The sequence below is a fragment of the Bos javanicus genome, chromosome 3, assembly GCF_032452875.1.
Source record: "Bos javanicus breed banteng chromosome 3, ARS-OSU_banteng_1.0, whole genome shotgun sequence".
NCBI classification, from domain to species: domain Eukaryota; kingdom Metazoa; phylum Chordata; class Mammalia; order Artiodactyla; family Bovidae; genus Bos; species Bos javanicus.
Genome location: NC_083870.1, coordinates 35,839,756 through 35,854,404, shown reverse-complemented (window position 1 = coordinate 35,854,404; position 14,649 = coordinate 35,839,756). Strand labels below are relative to the sequence as shown.

General features: G+C 40.3%; 1 protein-coding gene across 3 annotated transcripts in view; it reads right to left on the bottom strand.

Moving 5' to 3' along the window:
* Positions 1 to 14,649, bottom strand: part of VAV3 (vav guanine nucleotide exchange factor 3) — a 435,615-nt gene that overhangs the window by 234,540 nt on the left and 186,426 nt on the right. For all 3 annotated transcript variants that reach the window (XM_061411007.1, XM_061411006.1, XM_061411008.1), the window contains exons 3-4: positions 6,002 to 6,060; positions 3,524 to 3,589 (exon numbers count right to left, since the gene is read on the bottom strand). In XM_061411007.1, coding sequence (XP_061266991.1) covers positions 3,524 to 3,589; positions 6,002 to 6,060 — 125 coding nt within the window. The remainder of the gene's footprint in view (positions 1 to 3,523; positions 3,590 to 6,001; positions 6,061 to 14,649) is intronic.

Sequence of the window (14,649 nt, the reverse complement as noted above, 5' to 3'; positions counted from 1 at the left end):
ACCTCTCTTGGAAAAGAAATTCCACTCCTCCAATACTGCCAGCCCTTAGCATTTCTCTTGGGCCTGTGCAGATAGAACATTATAAATTGATACGTACAAAAATAAAAACATTGTAAGTATAAATGTCACTGTGCAACTCAGAGCATTTTTCAAAGTAGGGGCAATCACAAGGTTGTCTGTGTTTGTCAGGAAGAGTTATTTGGAGGCATTTGACAGAAAGGAACTGTCAAATACCCAGAAGAAAGAAAGGCACCTTAAGGGAGAGCAATACAGAGAACTCTGCTCTGAGAAAACTCATTCCAAGATGACTTGTCCTCCTGTCTACCCACCTACCTGATTTCTGCTAAGAACCTACTGATTGCCAGACCCAGAAGATACAGAAGAATGCCTAGATCCAGAAGATCCAAGGGCTCTCCCATAGTCTAATGTGGAAAACAGCACAGAAACACAGAATTCTATGATTCAGAGGAAAGAGTGAGCAATACTCTGACTAAGGAAGTCAGGGAAAGATTCACAGAAGATATTACATCCGAACTGGATCTGCAGTGTATTTATTTACTCAACATGTATCTGGGGAATAAATACCATGTTTCAGGAGATATAGCTGCAGATGAGGCAGACACAGTTGCTGCCCTCAGGGATGACACACTGAGTGAGAAGACGGGATGAGTATTCAGACAAAGGATGCCAAGCTGTGTGAAGGCAGGCAGGTGTGCAGAGCCTGGTGATGTGAAGGGTGGAGTCCCGCCCAGGTGAGTGAGGGGAGATCCAGAGAAGAAGGGCTGAACCAATCTGAGAAAAGCCTTGTCCTCTGTGAGGTGAAACTTACCTGGGCAACTGGGGACCATAGCGGGGTTATAGAGGGGTCGTGTGGAGAGTGAAGAAGTCAGACAGGGAGATGGGTGGGAGGTGATGAGCACCGTAACTAGGGTAAAGGCAGGTGAGGAGAGAAACATCGAGACTGTGTGACGTCCAACCAAGCAGACTTGGTGACCAATCTGGCTTAGGGAGAGGGAGGAAGGGGTGAAGGATGCTTTTCAGCTTTCTGCTCTGGAAAACTAGGGAGACGGTGAGTCCTATCGGCAGTTCCAGAATTTCCATACTGAGGGGCTTAGGCAGGCAGCCTCCTCTGAGAACAGTGGGGCAGTTCAACTGGTTTGAGCACTTTCCATAACCCATCAAAGGATAAGAAGGTTTGATGAGGTCATGAAGGAACTGAGATTTAAAAACAAGATAAAGGAGTAGGTTCTATATCAAAGGGGATCCTGTTCAGAAGGAAGACAGGCTGTGAAATCCATTTCCTGCCTCAGACCCCCCAACTCGCCCTCCACCAAACAAAAACAACAAAACAAAAAGCAAACAAACAAAAACTGACATCATCTTGCTTAATCCTTGCTATTGACTATTTCCCATGAGAGCAGAGGCATATATGTATAAATCCACACAGATTTTTCTCTAAGAATTGCAGAAGGGACACATATGCACCCACACACATTGCGACTGGGCTGGAACAGTCTGGGTTTTGTTATTCAATCCCATAGTAAAACTGTTTCTTGCTAACAGTTTGGCCAATACTTTCTGATTGGCATAAAATGAAGAGGGGAGATGAAGGAAGGAGCTGTGATTTTTCAAATGGCCAGTAGATCACCAGCCATCCACATTCGCTTTCCTGTGTCCAGGCCATCTATATACGGTTACATCTGACACTCTGGTCATGAAGGCTGGAGGAGCAAGGACACTGTACAGGTTGGCCATCGCACATGCTCCCCATACCGTCCTGCGTCAGCTTCTCTCCACCTCAGGAGAGAGTGCTTCCCCCTTCCGGGGGCCTCCCTTCAGGCGATTCACCCCCAAAGGTGACAGTGAAGTATGTGAAGCCACAGAGCTCATCACAAAGCCAAGACTGAAGATCAAGACCTTATGGCAAACTCAAATGCAACAGCTTGTAGGGTGCTTGTAGGAGTCAATGCAGTGAGCTAGAACAAGAACTGCATGGGTTCAAACCCAAAGACTACTATTTACTAGCAATACGATCTTTGGCAAGTTACTTAGCTTTTCAAGACTCAGTTTTCTCATTTGTAAACTGTGGTGATACTAGTAACAACTTCAGAATGTGGTGTTACATGAGAGAGTGCGTGGAAACATGGTTATAACAGGCTTCTAGGAACTGATAGATGTTTCCTGATGGACAGCTCAAGCCTGAAATATCACGCCTGCAAGAGGTAGATGCTCAATGCAGCTTTGGCCTATTTATTCAGAAAACAGATATTTATTGAGGGCCTACTAGATACTAGACACTGTTTGTTTTCTTTTTTTTTTCAGATTTCACAAATAATTTTATTTTTTTATTATTTTTTTAAATTTTATTTTTAAACTTTACAATATTGTATTGGTTTTGCCAAATATTGAAATGACTCTGCCACAGGTATACATGTGTTCCCCATCCTGAACCCTCCTCCCTCCCCATACCATCCCTCTGGGTCGTCCCAGTGCACCAGCCCCAAGCATCCACTGTTTAAAGTGCTAGGAAAATAGCCAAGAACAAGGTAAAGTCCCTGATCTCGTGAAGTCGGTACTCTGATGAGATGGACGGTCCATGAAGCAAACCGAGACTACCTCAGACAGAGGCGAGTACCATAAAAACACAGGGCAAGGGAAGTGGTGTGACAATTTTAGGTAGGGTAGTCAGGAAGGCTTTGCTGGGAGGGCCATCTGAGTGAAAACTTGAATGGTGAGGGGTCAGCCCCAAGGGCGGAAGGCACAGCAAGGGTAAAAGTCCTAGAGTAAGAACAAGCTCCTTGTGCTGGAGTTATCAGGATGGATAAGTGGATGAATTTCCATAGGACCTGAATCTCTCCTGGAGCAGAATCTATGTCTTACTACAATTCTCTGCAAACATACCTGATCTTTGGCATCAGTTCCCTGAGGGGTGAGGATCACATTTTATATTTATTTGTAATCTGCACAAGTCACTCAATCAGCAGGAGATAATCAGCTGCAAAGACCTTTAGCCTCTGCTGACTATTTAATAATATGGCCCAAAAGGATTCTCTGTTCAGAATCAACACCCTCTGATGAAACATCCCTGAATAACCCCCTCCCACACTAATCTCATCTGCCCTTGAACTTGCAGAGCAAGCATTATCTGTCCTATAAGTCTGATGGTAGATTCTACTTCTCTCTCTGATTGTTTCTTATTTTCCTGATTCCAGGTTCGTCTACTACCTCTACAATGCCTTTGAGAAACTTCCAAATGTTAACTTCATCGCCGTCTGTTTCTTTACTCTCCATAGAGACTCACACAATGCAAGATACACAACAGGAATTAAAAGCTACTTGAAGTACATTTTCTTGTGAACATTTCCATCAGGAGTTTGAGGTTAATTCTTACATGTCTTAATCACTAAGCCATGGTTCCCCTTTAGATAGCTACTTTAACACCTATGGTTAAAATTCACAAAGGATGCAAAAATTGGCACTGGTGTTAATTTTGCTGAAATTTTGCTGAAAACGCTCAACATACTCTATTAAATCAGGCAGGCCTTTGTAGATGTCATCATCATTAATGCTTTCTTCTGTCGGGAAGGGCCTAGGAGAGAGGGAAGAAAAGAGTGAATGAGCAACAAGGAGGTGGACATTTACCACTCACTAAACACTAAAGTTCAACTGCAGCCAAAGTGGTCAGGTCAGTCACCGTGTTTCACATGACATCTGGGGTTCCTCCCAAAGTGTGGGACCCTGTGGCTGTGTCAGGGTCCCCCAGGAAAGCTGTGGCACCTGCTACCCCCAAACCCCTGCAGCAATCACTGCTGGTCACTACAGTCACGTGAGTGGTTGCAGACGTGCTAAGGTGCTCACCGTTTCCCACCAGCCACACACTTGCAGGCTCGCCTCACTGCCCACTGCAGCTTCCCAGTTCAGAGTGGGCCCTTATCTTCCACACTGTCTCTTTGCACTTAAGAGAATCTGATCTGACAAATAATTTGGTAACAATCCTCCAAGCATGACTCAGTTTACTAGTATCCATAAAAAAATTAGAAGTAAAAAATGTCATGTCCTCTATATATGATCATTGACTCTGATATACTTTTCTACTCAGACCATAAACTATATAAGTCATATTTTTGTATTTTCATCTATTGGACAAATGAGTCAAACAGGCCTCAGGGAGAGTATGATGTTTTCTTTGTCCCCTGGTCAAAGAAAATCACTTTAATTTATGCCCTGTTCCTAGCTATTGACTCCCTTGTTTGCCTCACGCTTTGATCTTTGTTCATAACAACAACATAATGCCCTAAATTCACATCTAACAAAATCACAGTGATTATACTATGGTGCCAAAAGTTTTACGCCTTCTTTACATACAGGCAGTATGTCATATGTTTCATAAAAACAAGAGGACCCATCAAAATAACAAATAAGCACTAAATAATTATATTTAGTATAGGGAAAATATTTCACATTGGTTTATAGATTAACTTAATACTTAGGACATTTAAGGAACATACATTTTTCAAATAAGTTAAAATGTGTGAGAAATGCCAGTTTCAAAATCCTTTTTTAAAATAAATATCTTGACATATTTTATTATATTCTTATATACGAGTCCATTGCAGTAAAAACAAATTATAAATAAGAGTAATTAAAAAGAAAAAAAAAACTTCTATGTATCCTTTCAGAATGAACCATATAAATACGGTTAATTAACACATAAAAATAAAAACATGCTATTTAAAAATCTTCTGCTTGCATATAACAAAATATATGCTGACATGGAAAGAGAATCATAAATTGAAGAGGCAATGACAGGGTATGCAACGTTTATCCAACCTATAGACTCCCTCTGTAGAAAGCTGTCAAATTCATGGTCCATTTCTGAGAAAGGGTCTGTGGGGCATCCTCCCCAAGGTCACTGTGCTTTGTACCCAAGGACTGGGCTGCCCAGCCACAGCTGATTAAACCTGTAGACATGATTGTATCCCCTCTGTTACAATCTGAACGAGAACAGAAAATTGGAAGCAACAGAAGACGAGACAGAGGTTCACAGAGCCCCATAACAGCTAGAGACAATTATAGACTCCTGAGGAAATCACATGAGAAATGAGATCCATTCCATTTCCATATGGCCTGGCTGTGTGACTGCTGAAACTGCTTTTCTGTTGTTTCTAACATCATTAACAATACAACTTTCTAACTGAACTCACTTGAATATGCTGTATTTTAAACAGAAAAGGCCCAACACATGTATCTCCATTTCCATACTTATTGACTGCATAATATTTCACTGCATGGAAAAAGTAGAATTTAACCAATTTACAGTTGACCTTTGAACAAGAGGGTCTGACCTGCACAGGTCCACTTGTAAACTGACTTTTTTCAGTAGTACATACTATACAATCCATGGTTGGTTGAAACCCCTGATGCAGAGGAACAGAGGGTGCAAAATATTAACTGTAAGTTATACTCAAATTTTCAAATGTGTGGACAGTGGGTGCCCGTAATGCCCACACTATTCAAGGGTCAACTATAATTCCAAGATTGCATTTGGTACCAAACCTTCAGTATATCTCCTTGTACATACATATTTTGGTTGTCTGATTAATTCTTAAAATGCCTGAAAGTTGTGACTCCTTCTTATGGCTTATAGGATACAAATGTACTACAACATCTTTTAAAATATTTATTTAAGCATTTGCCTTAATGAATCACCTGTATAGAAATGTTAGAGGAAGTTAAAAACATAAATAAATAAATAAACGTATCTGATTGTCACCAGTAAATTGAGAACAGTATTTAGACAAGGTGCTTTATTCAACTCTACGAAGAAGTTCTTACTTGCTCAACAAATTTCAAATGTCTATTGAGTACTTCTATACTAGGTATTCTGAGTGAATGAGATGGAGTCCCTGTGTGCAAAGTGCTTTACAAACAGTTACTATTTGATAAACAATCACCTCACTGAACTGAACAGGACACACGAACCACAGAGAAACCAGCTTACCTGATTCCTGTGGCCAACGCTATAGGTGTGCGAGAAAGTCGCGATAACGTTTCTATTACCTGAGAAAAGAGGACAGGGATTATTAGACATGCATTTCATAAAAAAAATTATTTTCAAAAACTAGTTTTACTAGCTAATATTAACAACAGCAGCAGAAATGTAATTTGTAGATACCACAAAAAATGCAGAACGGGAAGAGCCATAACTGAGAAGCATAAACATCCGGGTTGTAATTTTGTCCCTTGCTTTAACTTTACGATGCGAAGCAAATGACTAACCATTTGGTTTGCCATTTCTTGACCAGGAAAAACAAGGAGTTAGGCAAGGGAGTCCTAAAGGTCTCATATTTCCACTTCTACATGATCTCAAAGACCCTGTGCACTCTTGCACTGTCCAAAACAGTAGCCACTAGACACAGAGAGGCTGTTTAAATGTAAATGAATTCACATTTTTAAAACAAAAAATCAAGTTCCTTAGTTGGACCAGCTACCCTGCAAGCGCTCAGGAGCCCATGTGCCTAGTGGCTACTGCACTGGCTGATACAGACATGAAACACGCCCACTATGACAGTGAGTTCCAGTGAACAGCACTGCTCTGTAGCCCGGTAGTTCACAGGGCAGGCTCTCAAGCCAGACCGTGTGACTGCTAATCTTGACTTCACCATTTATTGGCCATATATCCTTAGACAAACTACTTAAATTCTTTGGGCTTCCATTTTATCATCTGGATACAGCTTACAATGATTTAGATTACTAATAATCCTTACCTTATTAAAAGAATTAAAAAGATAATGCATGTAAATTATTTATAGGGTGGCTATTCTTACAAATGCCAACTTTAAGAAAATTATCTTATTCTAATTCTAGAAAAAGATCTTCCTACATTACCTTAATTATCTGTATCTGTTTCAAAAATTCTTTATAAATATCTTCAGTACTTCACCCTCCGTGTGCTCTGACAGAGCTTTAGCATTAGCACCTAGAAACTGTATCTTCCTTCCTACGTTTGTACCTAACGGCATCTCTTTCAAAGACTTAGTGAGGAAGTCCGTGAGCTAAAATGTATTTTTCTCATGAAACCACAGAGAAAACATAAATTGTTTTAAATTTATGTTTAAATTTAAACATAAATGGAAAGATAATAAATTGTCTTAACTCTCTAAACAAAATGGGAAGAGGTTCTACTACACAGTCTGTTCACAATGAGGAAAAAAAAAAGAAAGAGAAAAGGTAAAAATGTATCTCTGGGTGGAGGTAATCTTTGAATTCCTCAGTTCAAAGATGGAAATGTAAAGTTTCCAGTACTAGGCTATTCATAAGGGTACTAGCCACACATACACTTCCGTATCACCTACTTCAGGAGGCAGGATGTTGCTGTGGTTACAAACTGTGAGCTGAGAACACTTGCAGGGCTTACGCACCCGCCTTTATCACGTGGATAACAACAACACATCTCACAGAATTACTGAAAATTAAATGAGACGATGCCTATCAAATGCTTGACACAATAAATGTGAGCTGTTAATAATACACAAAATAAACTTATTATATACACATGAAATTTAATCAAAACCTTTTATGCAATTTCTTCCTGGTTTAACTGCTGAGGAGCAAACAAATACAAAAATAAAACACCCAGGTAACACTTGATATCCATAATAAATATTCCAGAATAAAGATAAAGCATCTTCAGTGAGTCTATAAATTCAGAAGACCATAAACAAATAATAAATTTACCAGAATAAATAGATTTCATGATAAAAATAGTCATTGGCTAAATTTCCAAAAATATGTATTCTTTAGGGAAAAGGCTAGCTATTGGAGAATTCCAGGATAATCTGTGAAGTAATATTGAAACTCATGAATTAACTACATTGGTGAATTTTAGCCCGAGCCTTATCCTGATATAGAACTGTTCTAAAGTTATGGGGTGAAGTCTGCTTCAAATTTGTTTTTTTCACAGCAGTATCACTACTCAATAAGAAGAGAAATAGTAACAGCATTGGTATAGCTACGTGTTCTACTACTTCTGTTATTTATTTTAACACAAATGGTAAAACACCAAATTTACAGCCTGTTCCCATCCCACAAGACTGTATGTAGTTTGATTTTTTTCATACAATTGTCCACCAGAGGGAGCCAAACGATAGTCTATCATTTCACTGAGGCATTGAATGTAAGTATAAACATTTCTGAAAATTAACAAGCTGAAACCAATTCCTGTTATTTACTTAGACGGACTACTTATTGCTAAGGATAGAAAAATAACAAAGATATAATGTCCATAGATGAGACAGAAGGATAATATGTATCACGTCTTAAAGTGACTCTGAGGACTATCACACAGTTTTGTGTCTATCGTTATACATCAGGCCCATCCACCAACTCTAAGTTTATTCAAAGCAAATAATGTTTGCTCAATGTAGTGTTTTTAGAACAGTGTGCATTCTGTAAAGGTGGGGTGTATCCAGATTTGGAATAGACAAGTACACAAGTTAATGCCAAATCCTCAAGCCGTCCATGTGGAGAATGACCTACTGTTAGAAACATCCATCCAAGTATATTTACAAAAGAAAATATCCCCTAGGGCAGTAAGAAGACTGACCTTGAAATTGGCCTTGAAATGTCTTAATTTCTAAATTGTTGCCTCAAATAGTGTGACATATGGACATTAATTCTCAGAACGGAGGTGTAACAAGTTAGAATATTTGCAGGTTAATAGGCTGACAACCAACTACTAAATCCACATCATGGATTTTCTTTCCCTACCTACATCCATCCTTTGTTTGATAAGAAGAGTAGCATTTATAAAGAAAAGGAAAAAATTCCAGATAATAGGAATAAGAGTGACTTGTCAGGAAGGTGGGAGAGGTGGGCAGGGCTTCTGTGTGTATGCTTTAAAAGGGTGAGCTAGATTCCAAAATCCATGAAGGATCATTGGACAAGTTTAAGGAAGAGAGCAGGGTCAAAACTGCATCTTTAGAATGTCACTCAGCAACGTGAAGGTCAGACTGGAGTAGGAGGACACTGGATAGAGACAGGGGCCAGAGATCCACAAAGGGGAGGGTTCTCAATCATCCAGGTAAGAAATGGGAGGTCTCAGCTAAGACAGCAGCAGGGGAGCTAGAGAAGAGGCAGAAACGGTGACCTATTTAGGAACAGAGGCCGAGGCACTGGGGAAGCTGCAGGAGGAGGAAGCACCCAGGACCATCTGGACTGGCTGCTACAGTGTGGAGGGGCCGGCTCCACCACTGCCCACCCTCAAGCTCCAGGATGCTCCAGAGCAGGAAGTTCTTGTTCTCTGTTTCCTCCAAACACCTGAGTATGTTCATCCTGAACTCAGCCTGGCTGATTCCCACCCAGAGCCTTCTCTGACCATCTCCCTGCTCCAGACTGGGTTCTTTCTGTCCCCACAGGACCCTGGACATCACTCTGCCCTAGCACCTACCACCTTGTTTAAAAATTTATCTACTATTTAAAATATTTCAGAAGGACTCATATTTGTCAGCTGAAATAATACAGAAACACATAAAAGTTGCACCCCCCAACCCATACACACACAAAGCTCTCTCACTTTCTGCCTAAAGGAAACCCAAGGTAAGAATCTGGTGTGATTCTTGAAGAATTTTTTTTTATGATCATTATTTTAGCTAATGTGTTTCTATTATACAGATTTTTCTACAAACATGCTTTTGTCATTTAAAAAAATATCACAGATAGTGGTGTCAACACATAAGATCTTCTTTATTCATTTTAATGTTGTACCACATTCCAATGTCATATAACAAAATGACTTAACCATTCCCTTGCTGGTGAGTTTTTTCAACACTTTGCTACAGCAATGCTGTAATTAGCATTCTTGCCAAATACCTTTTCAATCGTGTGCAGGTACGTCTATAGGAAGGATTCCAAGATGGGACAGACTAAGGTATAACCATCACTCTTCAAAAAATTTGCACAAATTCACATCACACCTGAAGAGTGTGTAAGAATATAACAAGGCAGGGACTTCCCTGATGATCCAGTGGTTAAGAACCTGCCTTGCAATGCAGCAGACGCGGGTCAGATCCCTGTTTCAGGACATCCTACATGCTGTGGAGCAACTAAGCCTGAGCACCACAACTACTGAGCTTGAGCACCACAACTACTAAGCCCAAGCACCACAACTACTAAGCCTGCACATCATAACTAAGACCCAAATAAATATTTTTTTAAAAAGAACATAACAAGGCATTCTAATGACCTGTTCATTTGTCTGTCCTCCCCATCCAACAATGGAGAATACCTTAAGGGCAAGGAAGTTGCTTCTTCACTGTTCTATTCCCATCACCGAGCTCACAGCCAGGTTCCTACAACCACTTAACACAAAAATATTTGTTGCTGAAATGAATGACTAATACTTACCTTGCAAAACTGTTGTGAGGATTAGGGATAATATGTGTAAAGATATGTAAAGAGATTAGCCTGCCACAAGTGAGGAATGAATGAATAATTGAAGAGGTCCATTATGAAAATTAAATATTGAGTATGAGAAAGAGTTGCTTATCTCCTCAAACCTAGAGACAACATACACAGTGGCACTCCCCCATCAAAATTTCCCCCTAATGATAATTTTTATCTAGCTTGAGCTCTTTATTTTTTCCATCCACCCCCATTAGTCAGTCTAAAAGCCGTGAAATAAAAAGTCTACACAAACAGAATGGCAACACTGTATACTAATAAAGCCACCCATTTTAACCCTTCTCTTCATGAGTCCTTCTGGCTAATTCTCCCCCTCTGCTAATCTAGCACATTTAGTGCTATTGATATTGCAATTTGTGAGGAAAACAAGTCAACCGTGCAGAACCAGTTTGTCACAGCTCCTTTCAAAGTCCTTTCAAAGCCCTGACTTATGGAAGCTGTGGACATAGAGAAGAACAAGAGCAACCATGGGGACCAGCACACAGGTCTGCTATGGATTTACCTCCTTCAGTTATCTACTCTGAACCTTTCTCTCTTAACTCTCTCCCAGAGCAATGAGAAGGCTCTGAAGATTCCTGAACAGGAAGCTGGATGCAACGGGAATTCCTGGGGAAGTGTTCCATCCAGGAAGGGAGGTTCTGAAAGGGCAATCAGGTGGCTGCAGGCTTTAACCCCATGCGGCAGACAAGCTGAGCAGTCCCAGAAGGTTCTGCAGCATGAAGCTGCCGCCTCGCAGCTGAAGCCACAGACAGGGACGCTGCATCATGGTTCCTACAGGCTCAGAGCAAGGGCCCTGTGAGGTCACGGAGGAAAAACCCAGGCCCCAGAGGACACAGGTGGGAGTGTGGGCCTGGCCGTGCTTAGCTGGGTAATTCAAACAGAAGGACAGGCCTGCAGACTAGCTCAGGGCAACAGAAGCAGCCCAGAGATCTGGTTTTACCCAAGCACACTATTCTCTGACCCAACCAGACGCTGAGTTTCAGAATAACAAAGTATCTCACCTTCTCCTAAGAAATCAACAGAACTCATTACCTTAAGTTTCTTTGCAATTCTCATCTCATACAGTGAATTACCCCATTAGGATACAGTGTGGCTCAGGGCCATTTCCAGCAACGTGTTTGCATCTTTCTCTCCTAAAATACCTGCTGTTGCTTTGAATATCATAATTACCGAGCACTTCTTCTGTGGGGAAAGCAAAGCAGTACAACCACATAAAATGAATAAAATATTATTTCTGTATATCAAGAAAGTTACAAACTATGGGAAATACATCTGCATTTTTCAAAAGAGTAGAGTATCTATATGGGTTCAAGTGGATCCAAATTATCTTGTGCAGGTCTTGATACTAATCATAAATGCAAGGATTATTCTATATACGTTATTCTGAGGTCTCAAACATAAAGTGCTATAAAGAAAAGGAACTTCTCTTTAGGAAAGCAATATACTAGACTGGTTATGATGCAAGCCTAAGACTCATGTTTTCTGGATTCTAAATCCCAGCTCCACCTCTCACTAGCTGGGCGTCCACTTAGGACCATCCCATATTCTCACTGCTATTTCCTAATGCCATCGTTGCCACCATCATCATTGGTAAAGAAAGATTTGATCTTTGCAAAGTACTTTCAAAAATTAAATGTGACATTTTCCTCAAGTTATTATATGATACAAAAGAAAACTTTCCAAAGGCTGGGAATATATTTAATAAATTATGTTGTACATTCCAGTACATGATAGCCAATGTTTGTTAATAGCTGCCAACAGTTGCTAAACTGGTCTAATTATAACACTTTGCTCTTTAAAAATGAGGGCTGTGGATGTAAATGTTTTTCTTTTATTTAGTGTTCATTTTCTGCTTCTGTGTAATTAATGTTTAATCAAAATAATCAAATAAAAATACCAACTCCTGTCATACAGAAGTATTTCTAAGAGCCTGAAAACAACTCCATGTGACCTTGCTAGAGTGAATTTTAGTCAAAAGCAAGCAAACAAATGTTCCCACCCAGTCTGCTCATGAAACACTAGTAGGACCAGAATCACATACAGCTCATATGGAATTAAAACAGCTCTGAGAATTGGCAGTACGGAGGGAGGGGCTCAGAGATCATCTCCTCTCAGTCCCCATTATCTCCATACTCACTGCCTCAAATAAATATAAATACCTATAAACTTTTTCATAGAGGAAAACACAGGCAGAACACTCTATGACATAAAGATGACAGCAAGATCCTCTATGACCCACCTCCCAGGGTAAAGAAAATAAAAATAAATAAACAAGTGGGACCTAATTAAAGTTAAAAGCTTTTGCACAGCCAAGGAAACTATACACAAGGTAAAGAAATAACCCTCAGAATGGGAGAAAATATTAGCAAATGAAACAACTGACAAAGGATTACTTTCCAAAACATACAAGCAGCTCTTGCAACTTGACGCCAGAAAAACAACCCAATCAAAGAGCGGGCAGAAGACCTAAACAGACATTTCTCCAAAGAAGACATGGCTAACAAACACATGCAAAGATGCTCAATACCGCTCATTATTAGAGAAACGCAAATCAAGACTACAATGAGATATCACCTCACACTGGTCAGAATGGCCATCATTAAAAAATCTGGAGAGGGTGTAGAGAAAAGGGAATACATTCTGGAGAGGGTATGGAGAAAGGGGAACCCTCTTGCACTGTTGGTGGGAATGTAAACTGATACAGCCACTACGGAGGACAGCATGGAGATTCCTTTTTAAAAAAACAGGAATAAAACTATTGTATGACCCAACAATCCCACAACTGGGCACATACCCAGAGGAAACCATAACTGAAAAAAACACATGAATCTCAATGTTAATTGCAGCATTATTTACAATAGCTAGGACATGAGAGCAACCTAGATGTCCACGACAGATGAATGGATAAAGAAGCTGCTGTACATATATACAATGGAATGTCAGCCATAAAACTGAATGCATTTGAGGCAGATCTAAGGAGGTGGATGAACCTAGAGCCTGCTATACAGAGTGAAGTAATTCAGAAAGCGAAAAACAAATATTGTCTATAAACGCTTATATAGAGAGAGCCTAGAAGGATGGTACTGATGAACCTATCTGCAGGGCAGTGATGGGGATGCAGACACAGAGAACAGACGTGTGGATGCGGAGGCGTGGGGGTTCAAGGGAGGAGAGGGCGGGACGAATGGAGAGGACGGACTGGGAGAGTAGCATGGAAACACACACTACCATATGTAAAAAGGACAGCCAGTGGGACCTGCTGAGTGACTCAACAGAACTCAAACGGGGGCTCTGTGACAATCTAGAAGGGTGGGATGGGGTGGCAGGGAGGGTCATATATACATATATATATATATATATATATAGCTGATTCATGTTGATGTATGGCAGAAACCAACACAACATTGTAAAGCAATTATCCTTCAATTAAAAAAAATTTTTTTTTTAAATCCATGTAACTAGAGTACATGTGTCATTTAATCACAATTTCAGGACAAGTCCTTTGGCTGGATTGCCACCCCCAACCATATGGCAATCCTCCCAACTCCATCCTATAAAGAAATTCTGGAGTCATCACCACAGTCTAGTCAACTGATCCTTAATTACTTTTAAGTCACAAACTGCTTTGAGAGCCTGATGAAAGCTCTTGGTTCTTTCCTGGGGTTGGAGGGGTGGGGGGACCCTATATACAAATACACACATACACATTAAATATATAATTCTACCAAATTCTGAAATCCAGGGACCTCTTGAAGACCATTCAAGAATTTCCTAGATTTTCACTCAAACTCCTTCTTTGCCTATAAGAAAACCAAGGTGCAGAAAAATTAACTAGCTTGTCCAAGGTCAAAGAACCAATAGCAGCAGAACCCAGGTCCCTTATCCTCTACCCAGGCTACTGATCTTTCCAATTCACTCTCTTGTCTATGAATCTCCTGCATTTACTCCCTGAACATCTACAGAATACTCACTACGAGCTAGACACCCGATCAATTTGTATACTGAGGATAACAAAATGGAGATAATTCCTATACAGAGTGAAGTAAGCCAGAAAGAAAAACACCAATACAGTACACTAACACATATATAGAATTTAGAAAGATGGTAACAGTATACGAGACAGCAAAAAAGACACTGATGTACAGAACAGTCTTTTGGACTCTGTGGGAGAGGGAGAGGGTGGGATGA